This window comes from Opisthocomus hoazin, chromosome 4 (assembly GCF_030867145.1).
Source record: "Opisthocomus hoazin isolate bOpiHoa1 chromosome 4, bOpiHoa1.hap1, whole genome shotgun sequence".
Classification (NCBI taxonomy): domain Eukaryota; kingdom Metazoa; phylum Chordata; class Aves; order Opisthocomiformes; family Opisthocomidae; genus Opisthocomus; species Opisthocomus hoazin.
The window spans coordinates 89,166,177-89,189,321 of record NC_134417.1 but is presented as its reverse complement, the minus strand read 5'-3'; the positions used below and the strand labels follow the sequence as shown (position 1 = coordinate 89,189,321).

The 23,145-nt window shown below is 52.0% G+C and overlaps 1 protein-coding gene across 5 annotated transcripts in view; it reads right to left on the bottom strand.

Annotated features, from left to right (window-relative positions):
* LOC104337214 (mitogen-activated protein kinase kinase kinase 3) overlaps positions 1–23,145 on the bottom strand; it is a 91,088-nt gene that overhangs the window by 3,938 nt on the left and 64,005 nt on the right. For all 5 annotated transcript variants that reach the window (XM_075419841.1, XM_075419844.1, XM_075419845.1 and 2 more), the window contains exons 8-16: positions 15,329–15,462; positions 12,533–12,606; positions 10,051–10,118; positions 8,009–8,101; positions 6,806–7,000; positions 5,804–5,952; positions 3,915–4,046; positions 1,101–1,230; positions 314–491 (exon numbers count right to left, since the gene is read on the bottom strand). In XM_075419841.1, the coding sequence (XP_075275956.1) occupies positions 314–491; positions 1,101–1,230; positions 3,915–4,046; positions 5,804–5,952; positions 6,806–7,000; positions 8,009–8,101; positions 10,051–10,118; positions 12,533–12,606; positions 15,329–15,462 (1,153 nt within the window). The remainder of the gene's footprint in view (positions 1–313; positions 492–1,100; positions 1,231–3,914; positions 4,047–5,803; positions 5,953–6,805; positions 7,001–8,008; positions 8,102–10,050; positions 10,119–12,532; positions 12,607–15,328; positions 15,463–23,145) is intronic.

Genomic DNA, 23,145 nt, shown 5'->3' with positions numbered 1-23,145 from the left:
GTGGTAAGAGCTTCCAAAAGCAAGTTGTGATTCTGAGTGCTCCTGTTTTGGGATTTTCAGTACAACATGCTCCCTCTGGATTCCCACACAGCTGATCCTAACATTTAACTTGCACTTCCATCCTCTGCACTGCTCCACCTTCCAACTACTAGCTATACCTGTTGCTCCCACTCCAGCTTCCCAAAGGGATCATGGCGTTGGTGGTGGTGTTGGGTTGACGGTTGGATTTCATGGTCTTAGAGGTCTTTTCCAACCTTAATGATTCTATGATTTGTTTAAGTGGCAGTGGTGGGGTTTCTTCCGTGTTCCTTACCACACATCAGCTTTCCTTCCGTAGCCCTCTCCACTGATAACCTCTGGGCTCATCCAGTACGGTGTTCCCGTGACAGACTTAATCCCAGTCCCAGACATGCAGATGGTCTGGATGCGTTTGCTGGCCCCAAAATCTCCAAGTTTCACGTTTCCAGCAGAATCTCTCAAAATATTGGCACCTAGGGGTGAAAAGCAAAACCAAAAACCCCAAGAGATGAAGCAGCAACCTGAGCTGAAGTGGCTACAGCGAGGAGAGCAGGAAGGGCAAAGGCAAAGAGCTGGACGTGAGGGAGCCTTGGTGGTGCTGGACTCAGCATCACGCATCCCTCCTCTCCTACAACAGCAGCTCGCCAAGGGGGGGGGACTCCCATCGGCTCTCCCGGACCATCTCACTCCGCAGGTTTCCCAAGAGGGAGCAATGAACAGGAGACGAGAGGTCATCCTCCCCACGTGCAGACAGCAGAAGAGAGCCTCAGATCGCTCTGAGCATCAGGGCCTCTCAATTCCTGCGTATGTTACACCAGGTTTTTAGATGCGTGAGGGCAGTTAACAATAATCCCTCTCAGGAGTACTTAATCTGGGCTTCCCAAGCAGGAAGATGACACGAAATTTTGGTTTCAACTGCTTGTTCAAGATTCTCATGGTTCATGTTGGTGAAGGCCAGGGGCAAAAACACTTCAAGTACCCAATCTCAGCACTATGTTTCACACAAGAATTTAGACTGCGGTGGGGGGAGGTTGGGTTGAACAAACCCAAGCAAGCGAGAAGCCTCTCTATTATCTACTCACCTTTAATGTCCCTGTGGACAATCATATTGCTGTGCAAGTAGAAGACTCCCTGCAGGATCTGCCTGGTGTACTTCCGTGTGACGTTCTCGGTCAGAGCACCGTAAGCTTTTAGCTGGTCCTTTATTGAGCCCTGTTGCAAAGAAACAACACGCGCCAACCGTGAGGACCAGCAGAACCAGGTGCATTGTGTTGCAGCGACATCTTGAACTTTCCTGACCACCCTATCTCCCAGCTTAAAAAAGCCACTCTGCTGTAGAAACATCAAGATAAAAACCCACCAAGTGCTGAACGGAGCAAGGACTTGTTCTTCGTGTCCCAGATCCCACTGGAGCAAGAGGTACGGTCTCTGGTGCGTATCAGTGCTACCTTCTGCCAACACTACAGATCTTTCTCCCCCTCTAGTGGCAGGACGTCACCAGTAGCTCATGGAGAGGGACCAAACTGGTGAGCAGTTACAACTCAAGAGAGGATCAACTCGTTTTTTCAGGGCCAAACTGATAAGTCAGTCTTCTATGAAGTCTGCCCCCAGAACTTCTCGCAGCAAGGGCCACCCGCTGCCATGAGGCAGACTCCTCATCAGCTCCACATGGGACTGCGTCAACAAGAAGACCCAGGGTAGACAATTTGCAAGTACTTTAATTTCTGACCCAGGCATGCAGGCTCCTACTGGTTTGATTTTATTGATCGAAGAGGGAAGGAAGCAGAGGTGCAGACATCCATCATCTGCAAGACGTTGACCTCCTTGGTTTTAGCCATATTTTCTGTCCACTTGGAAATGGATGTCCCTTGCTCTGCCAGAGCTGGGTTTCAGCAGGGATGAACCAGAGGCAGATTTGGGGTTGAGCCAGAGAGGCTGCACCCAGATCTACCTCCAGCATTCAGCCTGTCTGAAGAGCAGGAGGGGAAACTCATGCTGCTTCTGCCTGACCTGCAGCTCCGGGGTTGATCCAAGACTGCCACAGTCCTTCTCTTCTGGGGACAGTAGGATACTCTGCTCCAAGTCAGTCATTTGAACTGCATCAGCTTTTCCACATCCCCCCACCTCTGCTGTTGCTCTGCCCAGCTACTGGCTTGGCTTTGTTTTGAGGCTCTGGTGGTGATCCTGTTGATGGGCCTCTCCTTTCCCTTCCACAGCGTTGCTGAAGTAACCCGAGATGCTCTGAAATCACCCCCTTGCGCAACCTGTCTGCAGGGTACATTCCCTCACCCACAACCCCACCAAGCTTTCATAGCCCGGCCTCCCTCACCCTGAATGGGGGACATCAAACATGACACTGAAGAAGGGGAAACGGGGTCTTCAAGGCCTGTGGACAAATAGACCATTCCATTTTCCAAGCACAAATTAAAAAAAAAAAAATAGTTTATGGGCAGAAAATACAGAATCAGCTATTTAATGGTGGCAATCATAAGAATGCCAGGCGAACGGTGCACCCAGGCTCAGCCCTGTGAAGGTTTTGCCAAGGTGGCTGCGTTAAATCAGAAGCTTGGCCAGATCCAGCATTGAGGAGCTGCCATCCTGCAAGGTTTGGGAACTCTCTCACTTCCACTGGCCTTGGAAACCAGAGCCTAGAGCTGCTTTTGTGAGATCAGCCCTTGGTGCAGCACGAAAGTCAATCTGTATTTGGTCAGAGCTCTGGTTTATCATTAAAAAAACAAACACTGAACTTCCAGCCCTGCTGGACGCTGCCCCAGCACCGAACGCTGGTTTCCTGGCCGCGAACAAACATCGGCACGCTGCAGAATAAGCAGAAAGGGGACCACTGAAACTCCTGGGGTTCGCTCCTCGGGGTCCATGCCTTGTGCTCAGGCCTGGAAGCGAGACGCCGGCCCACGAGGAGAGAGGGAGGACAGGGCTTGGAAGGGACTCAAAGGTGTGGAAGTCCACCTGATCACTCACATGCAAGATGTGTTAGGAGAGCTTCCAGCACATTTACTAATGACCAAACTTATTTGCAACCAGATGACTTAATAGCCCCTTCTGACCTTACAAATCTCTGTGTAAACAAGGGTTTATTCTCCCACACTCTGGGGAATGAGCCCAGCTGGACAGGCGGGACGCAGGAGAACAGATCCTCTGGCAATGTAAACAGTGTTCTGCTGGTTTATACCAACCGACGACTTTGTCTAGATGGCTGATGTAACTCACATGCTCGCAAACGGAGAAGGATGTTCAAATGTTCTCCTGCTTAGCCCTCCTCAAAGCTTCCTTTTCCCTAGGACTATTCTATCCTGTACCAGCAAAGCCACAAACTGAAGCCACTCCTGCACAAGAGGATAACGCTACCAACAAGAAGTTCTGTCCTGCAGAGAACAAGCCTTGCAAGTGAGTAACACTGTTTTTAACACACACATGCTGAAAGCCACAAATAATTGGTGACAGCTGTGGGTGGACGGTTGTACTATTCGTTTTTCCTGCAGGGATTTGCAATAAATACTTAAGAATGGGCTCAGGACACCGTGTTTGGAGACAGAGCTGGATCATGTCCCACATTCACCACGTTCCGATTCCAGACTGAGAACACACCCTGCTCCAGGACTCAAACCTAAAACCTGCCTTCAAGGCTCTGGATTACACCCACTGCATGTTGAGGAGCTTCACTATGACATCTGACTCGCACCCTACGCTTTCCCAAGCCACACAGATGCTGAGATCCACCATTTTAGTTTGGCTCATTGGATACAGAGCAGCTAAGCTGCTGAGTTTAATTCCAGAACTAAATTTCACCAAACTCCAGGGCAGTCTAAACCCGTTCTCTGTCTCTCAGGACACCTTTAGGTGTCTCTCAGGACATCTTTAGCAGGCACCACACTTACCCCTGGCATGTATTCAACAAAGATAGACAGTTTCTTCTCCTCAGGATCCCGCAAGCACCCGTAGTACTGCACTATCCTGTCGTGACGGAGAGTCTTCAACAGCTGAATCTCACATTCCAAGGCATTCACCTCCTGCAACAAAGCAGACACGCTTCGTGATGAAAGGCAATGGTTACTTCAGGAATATTATCCACATATTGCTCAACGCTGAGCACTCTGTCCGTAGCACCTGTGGAGCCGCCCACGAGGACATCAGCGACGTACGGCTCGGAAATGAGGAGCACTGCCCTAAGAAGAAGTTAAGCAGAAAGACAGATGGGATACACAAGGGCCTGGCTTTGAGCCAGGTTTATTATTACTTGCACTCGATGAGTTTTTCTGGAAAGGTGTGAGTTAAGACACCAGTAAAGCTAATGCAGTGCCCAGAGTGGGAAGAGGGCAAAAGGAGCCAGAAGGCTGAAACTAAGGAGGAGCAGACAGACCTGTAAGCAACGATACCTGAGACAGAGCGGGCCTAGTGGATGAGGGAAAGGCTGTGGATGTTGTCTACCTGGACTTTAGCAAGGCCTTTGACCCTGTTCCCCACAGCATCCTCCTGGAGAAACCAGCTGCCCAGGGTTTGGATGGGTGTATGCTTCGCTGGATAAAGAACTGGCTGAATGGCCAAGCGCAGAGAGTGGTGGTGAATGGAGTTAAATCCAGCTGGCAGCCGGCCATGAGTGGTGTTCCCCAGGGCTCAGTTTTGGGTCTGGTCTTGTTTAACATCTTCATCAATGATCTGGATGAGGGGATTGAGTGCTCCCTCAGTAAGTTTACAGATGACACCCAGCTGGGCAGGAGTGTCGATCTGCTTGAGGGTGGGAAGGCTCTGCAGAGGGATCTGGACAGGCTGGATCGATGGGCTGAGGTCAGCTGTGTGAGGTTCAACAAGGCCAAGTGCCGGGTCCTGCACTTGGGTCACAACAGCCCCATGCAACGCTACAGGCTTGGGGAGGAGTGGCTGGAAAGCTGCCCGGAGGAAAAGGACCTGGGGGTGTTGGTTGACAGCTGGCTGAACATGAGCCACCAGTGTGCCCAGGTGGCCAAGAAGGCCAACGGCATCCTGGCTTGTATCAGGAATAGTGTGGCCAGCAGGAGTAGGGAGGGGATCATGCCCCTGTACTCGGCACTGGTGAGGCTGCACCTCGAGCAGTGTGTTCAGTTTTGGGCCCCTCACTACAAGAAGGAAATTGAGGAGCTGGAGTGTGTCCAGAGAAGGGCAGCGAGGCTGGCGAAGGGTCTGGAGAACAAGTATTATGAGGAGCAGCTGAGGGAGCTGGGGCTGTTTAGTCTGGAGAAGAGGAGGCTGAGGGGAGACCTTGTTGCTCTCTACAACTACCTGAAAGGAGGTTGTGGTGAGGCAGGTGCTGGTCTCTTCTCCCATGTGACCAGTGATAGGACGAGAGGCAATGGCCTCAAGTTGCATCAGGGGAAGTTCAGATTGGATATTAGGAAACATTTCTTTACTGAAAGAGTGTTCAGGCATTGGAACAGGCTGCCCAGGGACATTGTGGAGTCCCCATCCCTGGAGGCGCTCAAAAATCGTGTAGATGTGGCACTTGAGGACATGGTTTAGCAGGCATGGTGGTGATGGGTTGATGGTTGGACTTGATGATCTTAGAGGTCTTTTCCAACCTATTCTATGATATGAACATGGCCAAGGAGGCAGAGAAGTCACCAGAGCATGCTGACTGGTGCCACAAGCCATGCAGGACCGCTCCGAAGAGGGGAAAATGCCACACACTGTCTCCACACGCTGCCTTCCACCAGGGACATGGACCCCTCTGCCCTCAGCCTCCAGCCCACAACCCCGCAACGTGCTGCGGAAGCAGTGCTGCCCTCATACTCACTTTACTCGTCTCTTGACTGTCAGGGTCGAAAGGCACCTGCTTCACCGACAGCTCCCGGCCCGTGTCAGCATCGTAGCAGAGATAAACTTCCCCAAAAGCTCCTCGGCCAAGCAGCTTCCCCAGCCTCCAGTTCACAGGTGCCTGCAGGGCTACAAGAGAGAGGAGAGGGCTGAGGGAAAGGTACATCAGGGAGACCTCAGCATCAGGGTCCATCTGACCCTACAGAGTGCCCCGAGCTCACCAGGGCAGGCAGGGAGCCCTCCTCTCCCAGGGGCACCACGACAAACCAGTTTTAATTTCACTAGTGCTACTGGTGTGGGGGGGGGATGTCTCCCAGTCTGCACTAGTATACAGCAGAAACAAGTCCCAGAAAAGTTACATTTCTTTAAAAGTCCTTCCTCCAAAAACTGCTCTCTTAGCCAACGCTGGACTTTCTCTCCTCTGCTATAGGAGTGGTCAGCAGGATACAGCACGGCTGAGCAGCAACCCAGGCAGGAACCAGTCCCGAGTTTTATTTCGCTGGTCATTCCAGGTTGTTATCCATCACTGAACAGGCCCCAGATGCACGAATTTCTATAGCACGGGCAGTCCTGCAATACCAGGGCAGCCTGCGACACCATCTTTGGGTGCTGGGGTGACAGCAATGCAAGCCAAGGAACGGAGCCTCTGGACTTGTTTGCTCCCACATCCCAAGTCTCCTGGCAGCTTCTGCTGTGCGAGCACACTGACACTCCAACACACAAGCCATTTTCTGCAACTCGGCTGGTGAGGAACACCAGCTGACCCCATGCACACTCTCAACTCAAGGCGAAGGCAAGATACAGTGTGTTGCATTAAAACGTCCTGAGAAGTAAGCTAGCGTGCTGGGGATGGAATCAGAGTGCATTCCCACATGGTCAGCTTAGCTGGTGCCCACCAACTCAGCAGGTGATGGTAACTCAGTTCTGTGTGGAGACCCGGAGGTACCACGACCTCAGACACTACTGGCTTTGATTCACTTACAGTTCCTGGCTTTCGTAGGGGAGGTGCTGAAGACCTGCAGACCTTTTTCACAATTGTTCCACCATTTGGGCCTGTACTCGTCGTACTGCAAGGTGCTGAGCTTGCTGTCGCCGTTAAAGCTCTTGGTTCGGCTAGAAGGGACAAGCTGAAACAGGTTCTCCTGTGGGAAGTAACTCCTGGGGAAAGTCCTCCGGCCTGCAGGAGAAAAGGGGGAGAGTTATGGCAAGAACACATGCCTCAGCTTGGGTCTACCTATCGCCACCTTCTCACATCGCTGCCCAGATCCAGTGATGCACCTCTTCCAATTAAACAAAATGAGTTTAATGAAACTGAAGCAAAGCCCTGTGAACGTTACTAATTCAATTTAACAGTTGTTACCAGCAGGCACCACATCTAATGCAGAATGTTTCCAGAGGGGTTTGCAACAATTTAATTACGTTAGGCTTTTTGTTGGTTGTTAATCACAATTAAACTCTGAACTGGCAGGGATTTACATTGCAAATTATCCCTGGCATCCCCTAAGACCACACAATACAGATGACCACGGCAGCGGTGCCAGATCTCGTGATACCTGCTTTCACAAGGGTGCTGTCAGCGAGAGATGAAGCTCGTTCTGGAAGGTTCAATATGCTGTCTGCATGTCCTCAGTATATTTTTTTCCAAAGGAATTCGATTCTAATTCAGTTTTGCCTCCCACTACTTGCAGTCTCACACAGCGAAAGCAGCAGCAGCAAGGTGATGGAGTGGTCCCCACAGCTCAGAGCTCACCAGCTTAAAAGAAGGACGCGAACAGCTACAGCTACGCTGCGTTTGCTAGGGGATTTCTCACAGCTCTGAGAACCCTGCTGCAAAGGTCACAAACCAGCACCCTCAAAAGCAAGTGATTTAGGGGAACAGAAAAGCTGGTGTTGCCAGGGATGAGCAACGCTACTCATCCATGCTGCCAAGTGAAAACAGCAGGTAAACGCAGAGGAGCTGAGCGCTGACCTGCCTACGTGCCACAGATGCTCAGCGCTTCCCAAGAGCAGCTCCACAAGGTCTCACAGAGTATGCTCCTCAGAACACACAATTCCAAATCACTTGGTGGTTCTCCCTTTATTAGTAACCTCTCCTGCCCAAGTCTTTCCAGTCCTAGGCACCGTCACAAGCCACCGAGATCCTGGACCAAGCACCTCCCTCCCTGACCCTCCACCATTTTCTTACCGTCACTGTAGTCCTTGCGACTTTGGGAGAGGTGGTACTGCCTCGGGAAAGTCCCACCTTTCCCAAACCTCTCGCAGAACGGGATGTCGAAATCTGTCAGGAGGGAAGAGGAGACGCGTTTCTGAGATCAGCTCAGCGTCAAACGTCCAGAGCGTTTCTTATGGGAAAGCGTTCTGGTCTTCACGCTGAATTACAGGCGAGAACGGGGTAAGAACCTGTTCATCTACACAACCAGACACTCCCCAGGCTCACCCTGAAATCTGCCCGCAGTCACACGCTCCTTAGCGGAACATAAGGGTTATACACACTGGTCTCGGTCCCCCTAAAGCGATCAGAGGTTTAACCACTGGCTTTATGGACCCTGGCCTGCACTGTTCAAATACAAGGCAGGGGATTAACATCAACCATGCCTGGTTTCCAAAGCAGAGCACTAAACATCTTATTTGCACAGGGAAAATACAAAAATCAGCGTGGAAATGGAACTGGCAGGCAGGGTCAGGCCCAGATCCATCTACTCCAAAACCTCTGCTCTGATACCAGCTATTTTGAAGGAAATGCAAAAATCCAGCCCTTGGTTAACACTGGACAACCCCTCCCCTCTTTTCTTCTCAGATGTGACTCCCGACCTCTGAAAGCCAGAGACCAGTTTATACACCCAGAGCTCCAAACTTTTTATTTTTGATTAAATTCTAGGAAGGTAAATTTAGAATATACAGAAGGGATTAAAGACTGTCAGAGATTAGATTACACACGAGATTATGAGAGAAATGGATGGACATGTGAGATAAGGACATTTTTTTTAAAATAAAAAAAACGCAGCACAGGAAGCCATTGCTGGTAGCACTGAATAACTTGAGATTAAAATATCTGTCATTGACCCCCATCTTTCACCTCCTGTTTTTCCTCCATCCAGCTCTCATGACACAGTCCGTTCTGACTGTTTGTTTGTCTTAGCCTGGGGCCAGCAGCCGCTCCTTGGAGACCACTCCTGGCCTCGGCCGCGCTTCGGCATGATTTCCCCATTACAGCACCGTGCAAGAGGAGCGCATAACGGCTGAAATATGGTCAGCAAGAAAAGCAACAGGGACAGGTCAAGAGGTTCTTGGCGAGCCACGTGTGAGCGGCGATGCCGAGCGGTGTCTCGAAGCAAAATGCCTCCCCCACCACTGGGGATGCATTAAAACCTTCAGCGACGTGGACTGACCGCAGCTTCATCCCTACGGTTCAATCTAGAAGCCCTGTCTCGGGCCAGAAACGAGTTATCGTGCCACAGGCTGCCTGCCATTTGTTCATTTTTAATAGTGAAAGTCATTATGGCATTACAGAGTTTCCATGACTTAACCAGCTGGATGTTTGTAAGTGATTAAGCAGCAACCTACGATCCTTGCAAGTTACCAACACGCTTTCTCCAACAGCATTTGCAGTATTACAGATTATCATCAACGCAGGTGGAAGAGGTGTAACTCCCTACAGAGTCTGGGACTCAGGTTTTGCTGCGTATGAAGTTGAGATCCTGAAAGCACAACTCACGGGCGCTGGCAGAGACAAACGATGGTGCCACGAGGCCGTTCCCAGCTTCTCAGCACCTCCCGTTTGTCTCCAAACACCAGAGCAAGGCCCCCTCAGCACCTTCTCCAGCACAGAGCTCATCTCTGGTCTTTCGACAGCTTTCCTTGCTGGCATCGGTCTGCTTCGGGGCCCTTGCCTCCCCGGTTTCGGCCGTTGTTGCTGTAAACCAATCCCCAAACCAGGCCCAGAATTTCTTCCGTGCTACCACTGTTGCTGCAGTGCCAAGAAGCGTTATCGATGGCAAGAGCAGCCCTGCCTGTGTTTGATCCTCTGGCTCTTTTGATTTTAGAGAACATTCATGTTTGACCACTGCGGGGTCATTTCTGAAGCGTCACCTAAGCGATGGAGCTGGTTTGCTTGATTGTTTTTCATTACTTTTCATGCAGTGCCACCTCTCTAACAGCCTTTATCCCGTCTCTTTACTAAGTGTTTTTTATACTTGTGAGCACATACAAACCTCCAAGAGTGCTTACCCATGCACTCCAGACTGTCTTTGGGGTGGCTCTTCCTTCCAGGAACAGGGGTTTGGGTAAAGGGAGGGCTGCAAAGGGAGGAGGGGGTGGGGAGGAAAAAAAAAAGATACACTTTATTACTTTCTTATATCAGAAGGACTGTGGAATGACTTAGGAGCCGATTACACGCAGAAAGGCCAGGCTATGCCACAAGACGCACTGATCACTGATCAGACCAGTCTACCCAACTGAGCTCCCATCCTCAGCCTGCACGAGGAAGAACTTGAGGAAGAACTTGAGGAAGAACTTGAGGAAGAACTTCTTCCCTCTGAGGGTGACGGAGCACTGGAACAGGCTGCCCAGGGAGGCTGTGGAGTCTCCTTCTCTGGAGATATTCAAGACCCGCCTGGACAAGGTCCTGTGCAGCCTGCTGTAGGCGACCCTGCTTCGGCAGGGGGTTGGACTAGATGACCCACAGAGGTCCCTTCCAACCCCTACCATTCTGTGATTCTGTGAGAATGAAGATTATTTTTCTGCTGGATCCAGCAGCAGATAAATGGGACGCTGCAGAAAACACAGGCCCAAAGCTGAAATGAAGCAACCAAAGACTGCAACACCTACACACAAGACATCAAGTGTCCAACCACGCAGCTCTGCTTTCTGTGAACACTGCTTAGTTGCTACAGACGTACGTGCTGGAGTACTTCCATCACACCAGTTCCTGCGGGTCTCCCCTCCCCTGCAGCATCCCCCTGCCTTCCTCAGGCAGGAGGGTCCGCACTGCTGCTGGGCACCACCCCACCTCCTTCCAGGAGACGAGAGCGAGGGCTTGGTGCTTCCAGGCTCAAGGTCTTTGAACAACGCCGAGAGGATGACAAAGCACTGTGAGGGGATCTCAGCAATCTTAATGGCAACCTTGTTTCTGTAAAGGCCAACAGGCTGATCTGGACAGGCTGCTTTTCCACTCTTCCTTTTAACAAAATAGATATAGCAGTAGGAGTCTGCTTTGTAAAGTGCTCTGAAATCCACTCGTGTCAAAGCTGATCACAACAGGTTTGCTACAAAGAATCATAGGTTGGAAAGACCTCTAAGATCATCGAGTCCAACCATCCACCCAACACCACCATGCCTACTAAACCATGTCCTCAAGTGCCATATCTACATATTTTCCGAACACCTCCAGGGATGGGGACTCCACCACCTCCCTGGGCAGCCTGTTCCAATGCCTGACCAATGCCTGACTGCTACGGTGAAGAGGAATTTGTCGCGTTACTTCTTCGCATCAGACCGGTCACCATGCCTGGTGACCAGCTCTGCCCTCGAGGCTAACGCCATCCCAAGCCACCGGCAGCGAGGGCTCAGCTACGGCTTTGCAGGAACAGTCACGCTGACTCCTCTTGCTGCCTTTGAAGAACATACCCCTCCTTGTGCCTTTTCCAGCTCCTAGAGCCCATGACTGAACACAGCTGCCTGCTTCTTCGTGTGTGAAGCCAGGCCACGCTACCATCTCATAAACACGCCTAACACTCTTCTCTTGGTTCACCATAAAGCACGACAACCAGACGGTGCTTTCTGTCGTTCTCCCTAGAAAAGTCTCTGCCAAAGTGAAGCCGGGGCACAGAGGCTGGGAGCACAAGGAATCCAGCCTCGACGCAGCTGTAACAAGGAGCAAACACATCGCAGGAAATTATTAAAAGCCACAGAACGGAAACGGACCTTGATGCTGAGACAGATCCAACGCGCGAAGAGCTGCAAACCCAAAGCACGCTAACGCGATCAAACCAGCACAACGCAGCCCTGCTGGAACACAGCCTGCACGCTGCACCGCAACAGCAACGGGGGGGAGGAGAGAAAATCTTTCATGCAGATAGAAAAAAAACCACATACTGCTTCCCGAAAGAACACCGTGTCTTCTACAGAGCCTGCCGTGCACAGCAGCAAACACACAGTCGCTGTGCACGCGTGAGCTTGGACCAACCGGCCGGCCCAGCTATTGAACTGCAGCCTGCGTTAGTACAACGTGTCCTAGCGGCTTCCTGCTGAGATGCTAAACTTAGTTGTTGCTGGTCTGGTGTCCTCGACACCTTGACTGACACATCTGTGGCTCCTGGCAGCGCTCAGGGGCTGCCGAATTTGCAAGTGGTCAATGGAGAGCAGACAGCATGCCCGGGGAGGAGAAGACACAGGGAGGGTAACGGAGTACGGACCTGGTGACTGCAGCAAGCCGGAGGGTAGGGGAGAGATCTGATCGAAGCAGAAAACCCAGGCACACGAAGCCCGGCTCTCCGCAGACCCCCAGCTGCTTTGTCCAGCTCAGATTACTGCCATTCAAATCCCACCATCGCACAGATGTCTGTGCTAGGATCTGTTTTTTAGCATTCAGCATAAATTTGTTTTTCTCAGGTGCATCCCTCATCCCGACAGGAACCTGGGGGGTTCAGCCTGCTCCTGTCCCACGGAGCAGGCATTTCAGCTTGTGAACGCTGCGACGCGCACGACTCACCTGTCCACAGCTCTGTCCAGCGACTGGCAGCTCCCAGACAGTGACTCGTCGGGGCTGATGAAAGCTTCGAGCATCTGACAGGGAAAGAAAAGGGGAAACAATAAAACCACGCACGGCAGCTCTTCACGCTCCAGTACTAGCAGACCTCTACAGGGTCAGGGCTCCACTGAAGCTGGCTGATGGTAGCCCAAGCAGAGATGGGATCCAATCTAACAAAAGTTTTCTTCCCAGTAAAAATCCATTTATCATGCCCTCTCTGGATTATTGTTCTTTCCAACTGCTATTTGCCAGTAGGGAAACCGAGGCAAAGGTAATCAGCAGCCTGACGTTCAAGCCCCACTGAGAAGTCAATGAGTTTCAAAGTGCGCAAAGTATTTGTGAAAAATAAGAAGAAAACAAAATATCCAGACACGAATGATGTGCCCAAGGCCGAGTGGATATTTTGTGCCACAGCCAGGATCGCAGCCCTGGACTCCTGACTTCCCCAAGCTGCCCTGGCACATGAGACCAGCCTTCCTCTCCGGCAAAACGCAAAGCACCGTCAGGGCTTTTGGCTGGAGGAACCGGCTTGGCTCTCGCCAGCTCAGTGAGTCAAAAGCTGCATTTGTGTTGCTTCCTGGATGAGACATTGTACTGGACAGGGTTATTTATAGCTGGTTAGTAACAATAGAGGTTTTGTGTTGAGTGGCAAACCTAGGGGCTATGTGTGCTTCTATGAGGAGCAGAGCTTGCTCAGGGCCATGCCGTGCTGCGGTCTCCTGGCTGCAGACCCACCGTGGACACTCACTAGCCCCACGGCCAGCCCCAAGCCCAGCTCGTTCCTGGGAAAGCTGAGCAACGAGGGCTGAACGCCACGTGGAGTCACCCTTCGCTGGCTCCCGGACCCACGTCGCGTCTCCTTCCCCGTGCACGGGAACGGCCTCCCGTCCCGCGTGCTGCTCCTGCGTTAGACTCCTCGACCGGTTGTCATAACAGCTCGCACTGTTTTGGTGGGACAGTCCCAACTGCAAAGTGAGATTTTTTTTCCTCTGCTCCCCAGTTTTTACCCCAAAACCTCACCCTTGAAAGTGCCAAAGAAGAGAAAGACCCCTACTAGACCCCACTCCCCACCTCTGCCAGCCGTGCCAGGTCTCTCCCAGCAGTTAAAATAACGCTGAAGCGGACTCGTTACTCAAAAGCACAGAACTGGGAATCCAGGCAGGCTCCATACTCAGCCTCTGTCCCTCTGCCACGCTGGTCTCGAGGCGAAGACCGCAGTTACAGCGCAGGCTTGCACAGGGGCATCCCCCAAAAGGCAGCAAGCACTAGCTTGTAAGTGGTTTTCCGCAAGGAACAGAGGGAGGCTGCAGCACGAGGACGTTCTGAGGGCCAAGCCCACATGGGGAAAAGCATGGTTGCTCAATAAGAAGCATGGGGAGCTGGGTGGAAATCCCCAAACCTCAACCACCCCCAAATTCCCTTTTTTGTGCATTGAACTTGCCCGAGAAGGGCAGCAGGCCACCCACAATGTGATGCTGGAGAAAAGCGAGGAGAGCATCTGGGAACCTTCATCAGGAGCAGGCTCAGAGCTCAGCTAGCGCTAAGGGAGCTCCGTTCAAAGCCAGTGGAGCTGCGCTGATTTACACCCAAGAGGGGGCTCGCGCGGACCCTCCCCCTGCACGCACACACCATTTGTCTTACTCCTACCGATCGTGTTTGGAAGGCATGTGAAAACAACAGAAAGCCAGCTTTTGGCTGCAAGGAGCACAAGATACATCTGCGCTCTGACGCTGCCAAGACACCCCGGAGTGATTTCTTATTTTATTAATGGCTGTATAACAAACCGTTGCAAACACAGCTTCGCCATGGAAACGCTGGCACAGCCTGCACACAAAAGCAGAGCTAGTGGGTGCTGTCTGAGCGTAGGAAACGCACACCTCCCTAGGACAGAGCCTTAGGGGCCGTCACAGCAGCCTGCCGGAGGGAGCCTAGTGCCTTCCAGACGTCCCTCCGGCACGGCCAGCCCTCCTGCAAACTGTGGATCCTGCTCCTGCCCTTCCAAGAGCTTTGCAAGAATTAATTGTGTGCCCAGTTAGCCCAGCCGACTTCACAGGACCTGCCCTAAGCTCTTCGGAGCTACAGCTTGAGCAGAGGTGCAGAGGGAGGTATAAGCTGCTCCTGCTCTGGTCCCTTGACACTCCAGTTTCCCCCATCACGGGTACCAAATCAACTGGAGGAGGAGGTACAGCTCAGCACTCTGCTGAAGAACTTACTGCTCTTTTATTACTGAGGGATTAGAATACACAAACTCCTTATCAAGGGAGGGGAAAAAAAAAAATAATATATGAGGGAGGGACAGAGACAAAACCACAGCGAGAGGCTGTGGGCAGAGCCAAGAACTGGAGCTGGAGCTCAGGCAGAAACAGCACAGGGGAAGCAGTGAGAGCTGTTGCAATCACAGGCAGGCGCTTGCTCGGCGCACTCCCTCCTGGTCCCCAGGATCCGGGAAGGCTGCAGCCACCAGGGTCCGGCGGCTGGCGTGCACGCGTGTGCCAGACCGGCGCTGCTCCAGAGCTACCCGAGGTGCTCGGGCACGTTGCCATCACCGCTGCAGCTGGTTTTTAGGTTTCCTGGAAGTTGCGCCCACCGCTTCTTGAGCACGTCAAGCCCGGGGGGCACCCGTCACTGGAAAAAGCTGGCCTGAGCCCCACGCGCAGGGCCCACTGGGGATTTAATGGTGGGAAGGGCACTCAGAGCTCAGCCTCCCTCGTGCCTGACGCTGCCCAGGTTTAACCCACACGCCCTGGCCCCACTTACGTTCTGATCCATCGTCTCGGGGATGAACTCGCCCTCGCTGTTGATGCTGGTATAGGATCCCTGGCGAGCAATCTGCTGCTGCTCTTCGGGAACGCTCCCCGGGGGCGGAGAGCTCCGGCCAGTGTGCAGAGAGCCTAGGAGATGGGAAAGGCACAGGTCAGGGAGAGGACCTGCCACATCAAGTAACTAGCAATAGGACGAGAGGCAACAGCCTCAAGTTGCATCAGGGGAGGTTTAGATTGGATATTAGGAAACATTTCTTTACTGAAAGAGTGGTCAGGCATTGGAACAGGCTGCCCAGGGCAGTGGTGGAGTCACCATCCCTGGAGGTGTTCAAAAACCATGTAGATGTGGCACGTGGGGACATGGTTTAGCAGGTGTGGTGGTGTTGGGTTGATGGTTGGACTTGATGATCTTAGAGGTCTATTCCAACCATCATGATTCTATGATCTCAGTCCTTCCAGAGACGCTGTTCCAGTGATCACAGACCTCCTGGAGATGCTCCCGGGTTTGAACTTGTGTGGAAGGGAACAGGGAGGCTAGAGATGCTACACTGTTTACAGGCACCCTACAAAGCTTTTACAACAGGGACAATTTGTTGTGGGGTCACACAACATCTGGCAGACTTGGCCTTCAACCTACCCTGGATCTTAAGAGCTGTGCACTGTATCCAGGTGCTCTGTTGATGGCAGAAAGAAGCTCCAGAGTTTTCACAGAATGCTTTGGGCTGGAAAGGACCTTATAGATCATCTAGTTCCAGCCCCCTGCCATGGGCAGGGACACCTTCCACCAGACCAGGGTGCTCAAAGTCCCATCCAACCTGGCCTTGAACACTGCCAGGGAGGGGGCAGCCACAGTTTCTCTGGGAAACCTGGGCCAGGGCCTCACCACCCTCAGAATAAAGAATTTCTTTCTTCTATCTAAACTGACCATCTTTCAGCTTGAACACATTACCCCTTCTCCTACCGCTACAGGACAAGGACAGTTTTGTCGTGATACAATCAGGCAATCCCAAAGCAAAACGCAAACCCAAACCCACCTCCCCTCTCTGACCTCCGGGCACTTTCTCCCTGGATCCCGTCACTGCCTGGTTCAGTGATCTGAGAAACAGCCCAGGTGAACTCAGTGCACCATCGCTTAAACACTTCTTCTATGGGAAACAAGTTGCACTCAGACACCCTTCTTCTCTACCCCTCCCCTACAGGAAAGTGAAGAGGGAGGAAAACCAGCTCTCAAACGCAGGAACCACGGGGAGGGGAGAGACCTACGGGCTCTGCTCGCCCCAGCTCCAGCTCGGGGAGGGCTGTCTCCCCTGCCCGCAGTCCCCGAGGACCTGCGCCCGCAGCTGGCGGAGCCTCCACACCCGGCAGAGCCACCCGCAAACCCCCGGGGCTTTGCAGGGCTCTGTGCACCTCAGCCTGGGGAGCACGGCTCTCGCTGGCACCCCATGAGGTCCGTTCAGCAAAGGGGGTTTCTATTTTACACCTAGGAGAGAACTCCGCAGCTTCCTTACATGGACATCCCACTCCTCCTCCTTCTCCCCCCACATCCAGCCTAACCAATTCCTCCTGCCTTCCCAGGGTTTAGGGAGCGCTGCCCTCGCTCGGCCCAGATGCACAGGCTTGGCTCCGCTTGTCTTTCTGCAGTCCCTCCCCGCCATCCCTGGGCTGTCATCACCTCATGGCAAGGAACTGCTGACGGAGCTCCACACTGCTCCGTGCTGGAGCTTGAACCAGTTGGTGTTGTGCAATGGGAGCCTTCACGCAACACAACAACTTGTTTTTAAGCAGCCTTCTAAAAAGCACAGATCCCTGCAGAGCTAAGAAAGCACACAGAGACGTGTTTTCTTCCACTTCGTACCCATTTATGCCACACTCTTGCCAGCTCTTCAGTTCATCGCTACCACTTGGCAACAACAGGCCCAGGCAAAGCACAACGTTGGCAAGGGACAGGTACCGGGACGGGGCCTATCCCACCATGAAAAGTCAACGCTGATCCATCAACGCAACGCGACTGCCTCTTCTGCTGCTCTGCATCGCAGTTCCTGTGCCAGACCCACCTCTGCCATAAACCCATCAGCGTGATCAACGCCACAAATCCGAGTCCCCCCCTTTCACTTCAGCTAACACGCATCAGGAGCTGCGAATGTTAACAGTGTCACACCAGCCCTAAAGATCACTAAGTCAATCTTGCTGGATTTGTATCAAATACATCGGGATCTCTGTGTCCCACGGTACGTCTTCCTCCACACTCCTTGCTCGGATTGTAAAAATAAAAGTCATATGGCTTTGAGTTACGTTTTTTTTCTTCTTCCTATTTTCTCCTTCGCAGATTTCCTGCAGGATAAGAACACAGGGAAAAAAGTCCAACTGAAGCAACGCCAAGATCAAGGGGAGAGAATCTCTCGAGTGCTGCGGCGCTTATAATGAACTGGCTTTCCACCAGCCCTAAAAACAAAACCAGTTGGGAAGTACGGCATCCTCTCTTTGAAGATAAATAAACAAATGTTTAACCATTTACCAGTCCAGTCACGCTGGATAAATCACTGCATTATCATCCCCTCGTTTGCTTAGCAGATGTCCATCCAGAAGGCAGCACGAAGACATTCGGGTGGCTCACGCTCCAAAAAGCTGCTGGAGGATTTGGCGTGGTGTAACCGCTCCATCTTCGCTTTGCTGAGTATTTCTGTTACTGCTACTACGAGGTGTGGGTCTGCTTGTGCAGCGTTTGATTTTGAACCCAGGGAGTTAAAGGAGATTTATCACAAGTGTAAAGACTTTGCATGATCTCACATTAAGCCTTTGCCTGTAACAACTACTCCCAGTCATCAGGTCAGTTGTGTTTGACCTTCCAGAGTCACATTTCCTGCCAAAAACTGTAAAAGGGGCTAAGACACCAGCCATCTCCCAGCAGGCGAGGAAGTTCAACAAAACGCTCAGGCTTTTGCACGCCTGGAAACCACTGGACTGAACCAGATCCCTTTCAGCCCAGCTGTTTGGGCAGAAGAGCTGCTCAAAGCGATTTATTCGGCCTCCCACCTCCAGGAGCACTGGTTGCTGCTGCTTCACATCCGTGTGTGCCCATCTGCCTGGGGAACACAGGGAGGGGGTGGGAGCAGAGTTGATTCCTCCCTTCAGCCCTATCCTGCCCTGTTAACACAACCTCAGGCAATCTCAGTGCTGCTGGGGAAGAGGGGGATGGAAAATAGGGGCCAGGGAGAGAGAGCAACTGTGGTACTCCTTAGCAGGCTTAATTCACGGAGGGGGCAACACAAGGCGTATTGGATATATTCGATAACGCTGCTTTACCCGCCCAGAGACAGAGGAAGGAACGGACAGACAAGCCCAGATGCGCCTGTTTGACACATCATGGATGCTCTTCACTTGACCCAATACTCGAGAAACAGCAGCAGCACCAGGCAGAGAGAAGAGACCCCCAAGGAACGGTCCTCCTGGGCTCTACAGAGTTACAGGGCAGCTCCAGACCTCAGAGCTGGTGGGGATGGGGCAGGCTCCGAGGCACTTCTTCATAAGCCAAACGCTGGCTGGATGTCAGCAGCTCTGTTCAGGATCCCTGAACTCAGAGAAACTCTGCAGGTTGGCACTGGCTGAGCATCTGACCTCAGTTACCCTTTGGAGCAAGGTGCTTTGGGAAGGGATTCCTGCTCCATGTTACACGCACTCATGTCAAGCCATATATTTGAGACTAAAGCACAGCATGTCCCGAGCAGGGTGCACCAGGCCAGCACGGAGACTTACAGTCACTGCTGGCATCTGCTGGGGTCTTTCATGTTCCTTTCTGTTATTTGTATTTAAGAAGTGTCTTTCATGCAGTTACGTGCAGAGTTCGTGGTGCTGCACGTACAGCCGGCTCCCCCGTGCCAGGCTTGGCTTCCCTCTGCCTCCGCGTTCCCTGGCTTCACCCTTTCCCTGCCCTGGCAGGTCCTTCCCAAAACTTCATCCATCACCGCTCAGCATCAAGCAGGGGTCCTGATGGTGAAGAGAAGGCCTTTAAGAGTCAGAGCTGGGAAGGGTTTGTTGGCGGCCGCCTACGCTCGCAGCTGCAGCCACGGAGAGCCCAGCCCTGGGATGACATCGCTGCAGAGCCGAGTGAAGGACATGACATCAAGATGTGCCGTTCCTCCGAGCCCTGGCAGAAACGCAGGGCTCAGGACACAGCGGCACAAGAGGAGATAAACCTGCAGGAAATTTCTCACTGACTGCCAAGGGGAGGTGTGAGCAGACAGACCAAATCTCCCTCAATTTCTTCTTTTTCGGTGGGACCCCTACAAGTCTGCCTCCTCTCCACGCTGATCCTCTGAGGATGGATTCCTACATCTTGATTTAAGGCAAACTTTAGGGTTCTTCTACAGCAATAAGCAGAACAGAGACAATTTTCTAGCCCTAAAGCAGCTGGCCTGATGCACACAGGCGATTTCTCCTCCTCGAGACAGAGAGGGTCTCACCCATCCCAACTCCTGCAACAAGGTCCCTAGCCGGTGCTACCCTGGTTTGTACCTGGGCAGTGCTGGGATGGCAGCCATTGGTACAGGGATGGGCTAATGATTGAGGAACCTCAATGGCCAGCCAGTGCTCGTGTCCCGACCCTGTGAATTTAACGGCGCAGACATCTCCTCCAGGCCTCTGTTTCTCAGTCGCGTGGCCAGCCTGTGCCCCAGCAAAGGCTTTGTACCGTCTCTCTCTGGAGATCTGCGCTCAGATCCTCTCAGTGTGCTAGCAGGGGTTAGATGCTGCTGCACCCGTGTCCAGGCACCCATAGAAACCTGGGTACTATTGCCGCAGCGGCAATTCTCCGAAGCGAAAATCCTGCTGTTCCCATGGCTGGTCCGTATTCGACAGCACGGACCCAGCCAGCATTCAGTCCTGGTCTGGAGGAGGCTGGCAGGCACGTGATGCCATGGCTCCACAGCCTGGTTTGGCAAAAAAAAAAATAATTAAAAAAAACTTTTGGTGAATGTTTCCACTGAAACGGTGATTCTGGAACGGGGCTCTTGAATAATTTGTGGATAATGATCTGAAACACGTATTTCCTCAACGTAAACAAATACAACCCTCAGTTACCTGAAAATCCAGAACCCAGATAGATTTTAGCTGAAGTTTCCTGGCACTCAGCTGAACATTTGCAGATGCTGGTCACCAAGAGACCAGAACATTTTCCTCTTCCAAAAAACCAAACAAAAAAATCCAGAAATGGGGGGTGGGAGGGGGTGGGGTGGGATTTCCACTGAAAAGTTTATGGGGGGGAAAAAAAAAAAAGAAAATATTGACTTTGCACAAGGTTTTTCAGGGACATAGAATGAAGACATTTTCTGTGCAGCAGAAGCAAAAATAGCCAAGTCTTCTCCAGAACATCTACCCCCCTTCTCATGTTCTTGTGCCAACAACACGCAGTTTTATTAATTTTCGCTGCTGCTAACACAGCAGAGTCAGCACAAAACCATGAGATATCTCAGAAGCACTGAGAACATGACCCCAAGTCACCTTTTTCTTTAAAGTCACTTTAAATCTCCCTTTAGATGTGGTTTCAAGAGAAAAGCTGAACTGAGCTAAGAGTCTCTCTTGATAGCAATCGCTTTGGTGACAGGAGCGGCGAACGCTGTGAAACGCCTTGCGACTGCAAGGGAAGAGCAGTTTCTCCCACAGAAATCCCAGCCTCTTCGGCTGCCTTTTGACCATCCACCAAGTTCAGCGAAATCCCCGGTTCAGGGAAGCACAACACAGCATCATCTCTCTCCGTCTGTCGCCCGACGTTCAGTTTCAGGGATGACTGCAGCACGGGCTGGTTACCTTTGCCACCCAACTACGTAACAGCGCCGAGGACTCTGGTTTTGGTGCATTAGCGGTCGGCATGCAGACCCTCCTGAAGATCCCAACGTCAGCACCATCCTACATCTGGTGCTGCCCAGTCCTCCGCCTCCGTTACCTAGATTAAACCTGCATGTTACGTCCACTCCCGCACTCTGCTCAGGCATTCCCTCAAAATCCATCTGTACGTCAGGCTCTCACCCTTGCAGAGCTGATCTCTCTCCCTTTGTCTCCTTGTCTTGTCTACAAGCTGCTCTTCAGGGAAAGGACACCTCACGGTCAGTGGCATGGACCTGGTCGGGGACTCTTGGTATTACAACAGCTCCAAAACAGTAAGGAAAGGCCAAAGCATGGCATAAAAGTTAGTAGGGAGGTCTAACTTTGCAAGAACTAAATCTTTTTGCTAGCACGGCTACACATGGGATCAATTCTGCCCATCACGCTTGGTTCACACATCGGTGACAGCTGCCAGTGCCACAGCTCTTCGCTGGCTTACATTAACAGCTTGACAAGTGCCAAAAAAGAGCAGCAGAGATGTTTTGCTCAAGCACGGTTTCTGCTGAGGCTCTGTGCCTTACCACGTATTGGTGCGTGCATTTCATTCAGAATCATCCAGTGACTCTGCCAGACTCTGGGCAAACTCTCAAGAGCAGTGCGAGCCAGAAAAAAAAACACAATAGAGAAAGACATCCCTGGCACATCCAAACACCAGGCCCAAAGAGAGCTCTTTTACATGTACCACCCACCTCTGGCATCAGTAAGAGCTGGGCACGGCTGCACGAGGGGCTATGCTGGACCTACCCTAGAAGAACATTTCTTACGTAACATGGTCTGAGATGCAGCGACCCACAAGGATATGTTCTCAGGGCAGCACAGGCTATGAGGCAGAGAAAGTACAAATTCTTCGAGAAAAATAGGATTTGTTACACCGAGAAAAGAGTTTGGAAGTGTTTACTGCCACATAAGTACAGAGGATCTTTGGAAGATGAAATGTGTCTTCACGTGTAGTTGTACAGGAGGGCCTCGCTTTACCCAAGACCTCCGACGCTGTAGTTTCCACAGTTGTTGAATAATTGTATGAAAGCAACAGGGATCTGTAGAAACTACCCTGTAACCAGGGCCCACAGGTGCAGCAGAGAACGTTCACTGTATTTCAAGATCATTGATCCTGCCTATAGGTTACAATATGAATAATTATTCCCCTGCTATACAGTCCTATGGGCTGCTTAACCAGTTCTGCACAAGGCACCCTGCTCTCTAAACTCCTAGAGGGTTCTCCACACAGAAGGTCCTGTAGACAGCTTATCAAGAGTACTCATCAGTTCAAACAGCTCAGAGTATTTTAGAAAGCAGAAAAAGCACAAACTCCAGCACAGAAAGCCAAAGAAAAGACCAAGCAAGGCTACGAACAAACTCCAGTCCCTGCAGGGCTGCCAGAAGAGACGAGGCATTTCCCAGTCTGGCTTCAGAGGCTCCCAGCCCCTCTGAAGGAAAGGGATGCTCCCCTTCGCCTGAAATGCGACCGCTTCAGAACACTGCGCGCATCCATTCTCCCGAGAAACCACAAAAGCCGCTACCACAGCCTTTACTTCACCAACAAGAACAGCCTGGTGGCACAGAGACACACGTGTGGTCCTCACGTAGTGAAGCCGGTCGCAGCTCGGGGGCTCGAGAACCCAAGCCCAGTCACCTACGTTATTCTGCTAACGGGGAAAGGTGGAGAGATGCCAGGAGAACAGCAGCAGATGGTTAAAGGAAAAAAAGGATGTCAAGGTCTGAAACAGCCTTGGCTTTCTATAGGTCCTCACTCTTCACTTTGACGGAGCTCAGTAGCATCAAATTCAAAGATCTTTTTCACTGCATTTTCCTCCTCAAATTACACCTCAGACCCCCCGCTCTTCTTAGCTGCCATGCCCAACGTGACTCTGCTCAGCACATCCTTGTCCAACCTGTGCAGCCTGCAGAGTCTTTTCCTCAGGCTGAGGCTGAGCA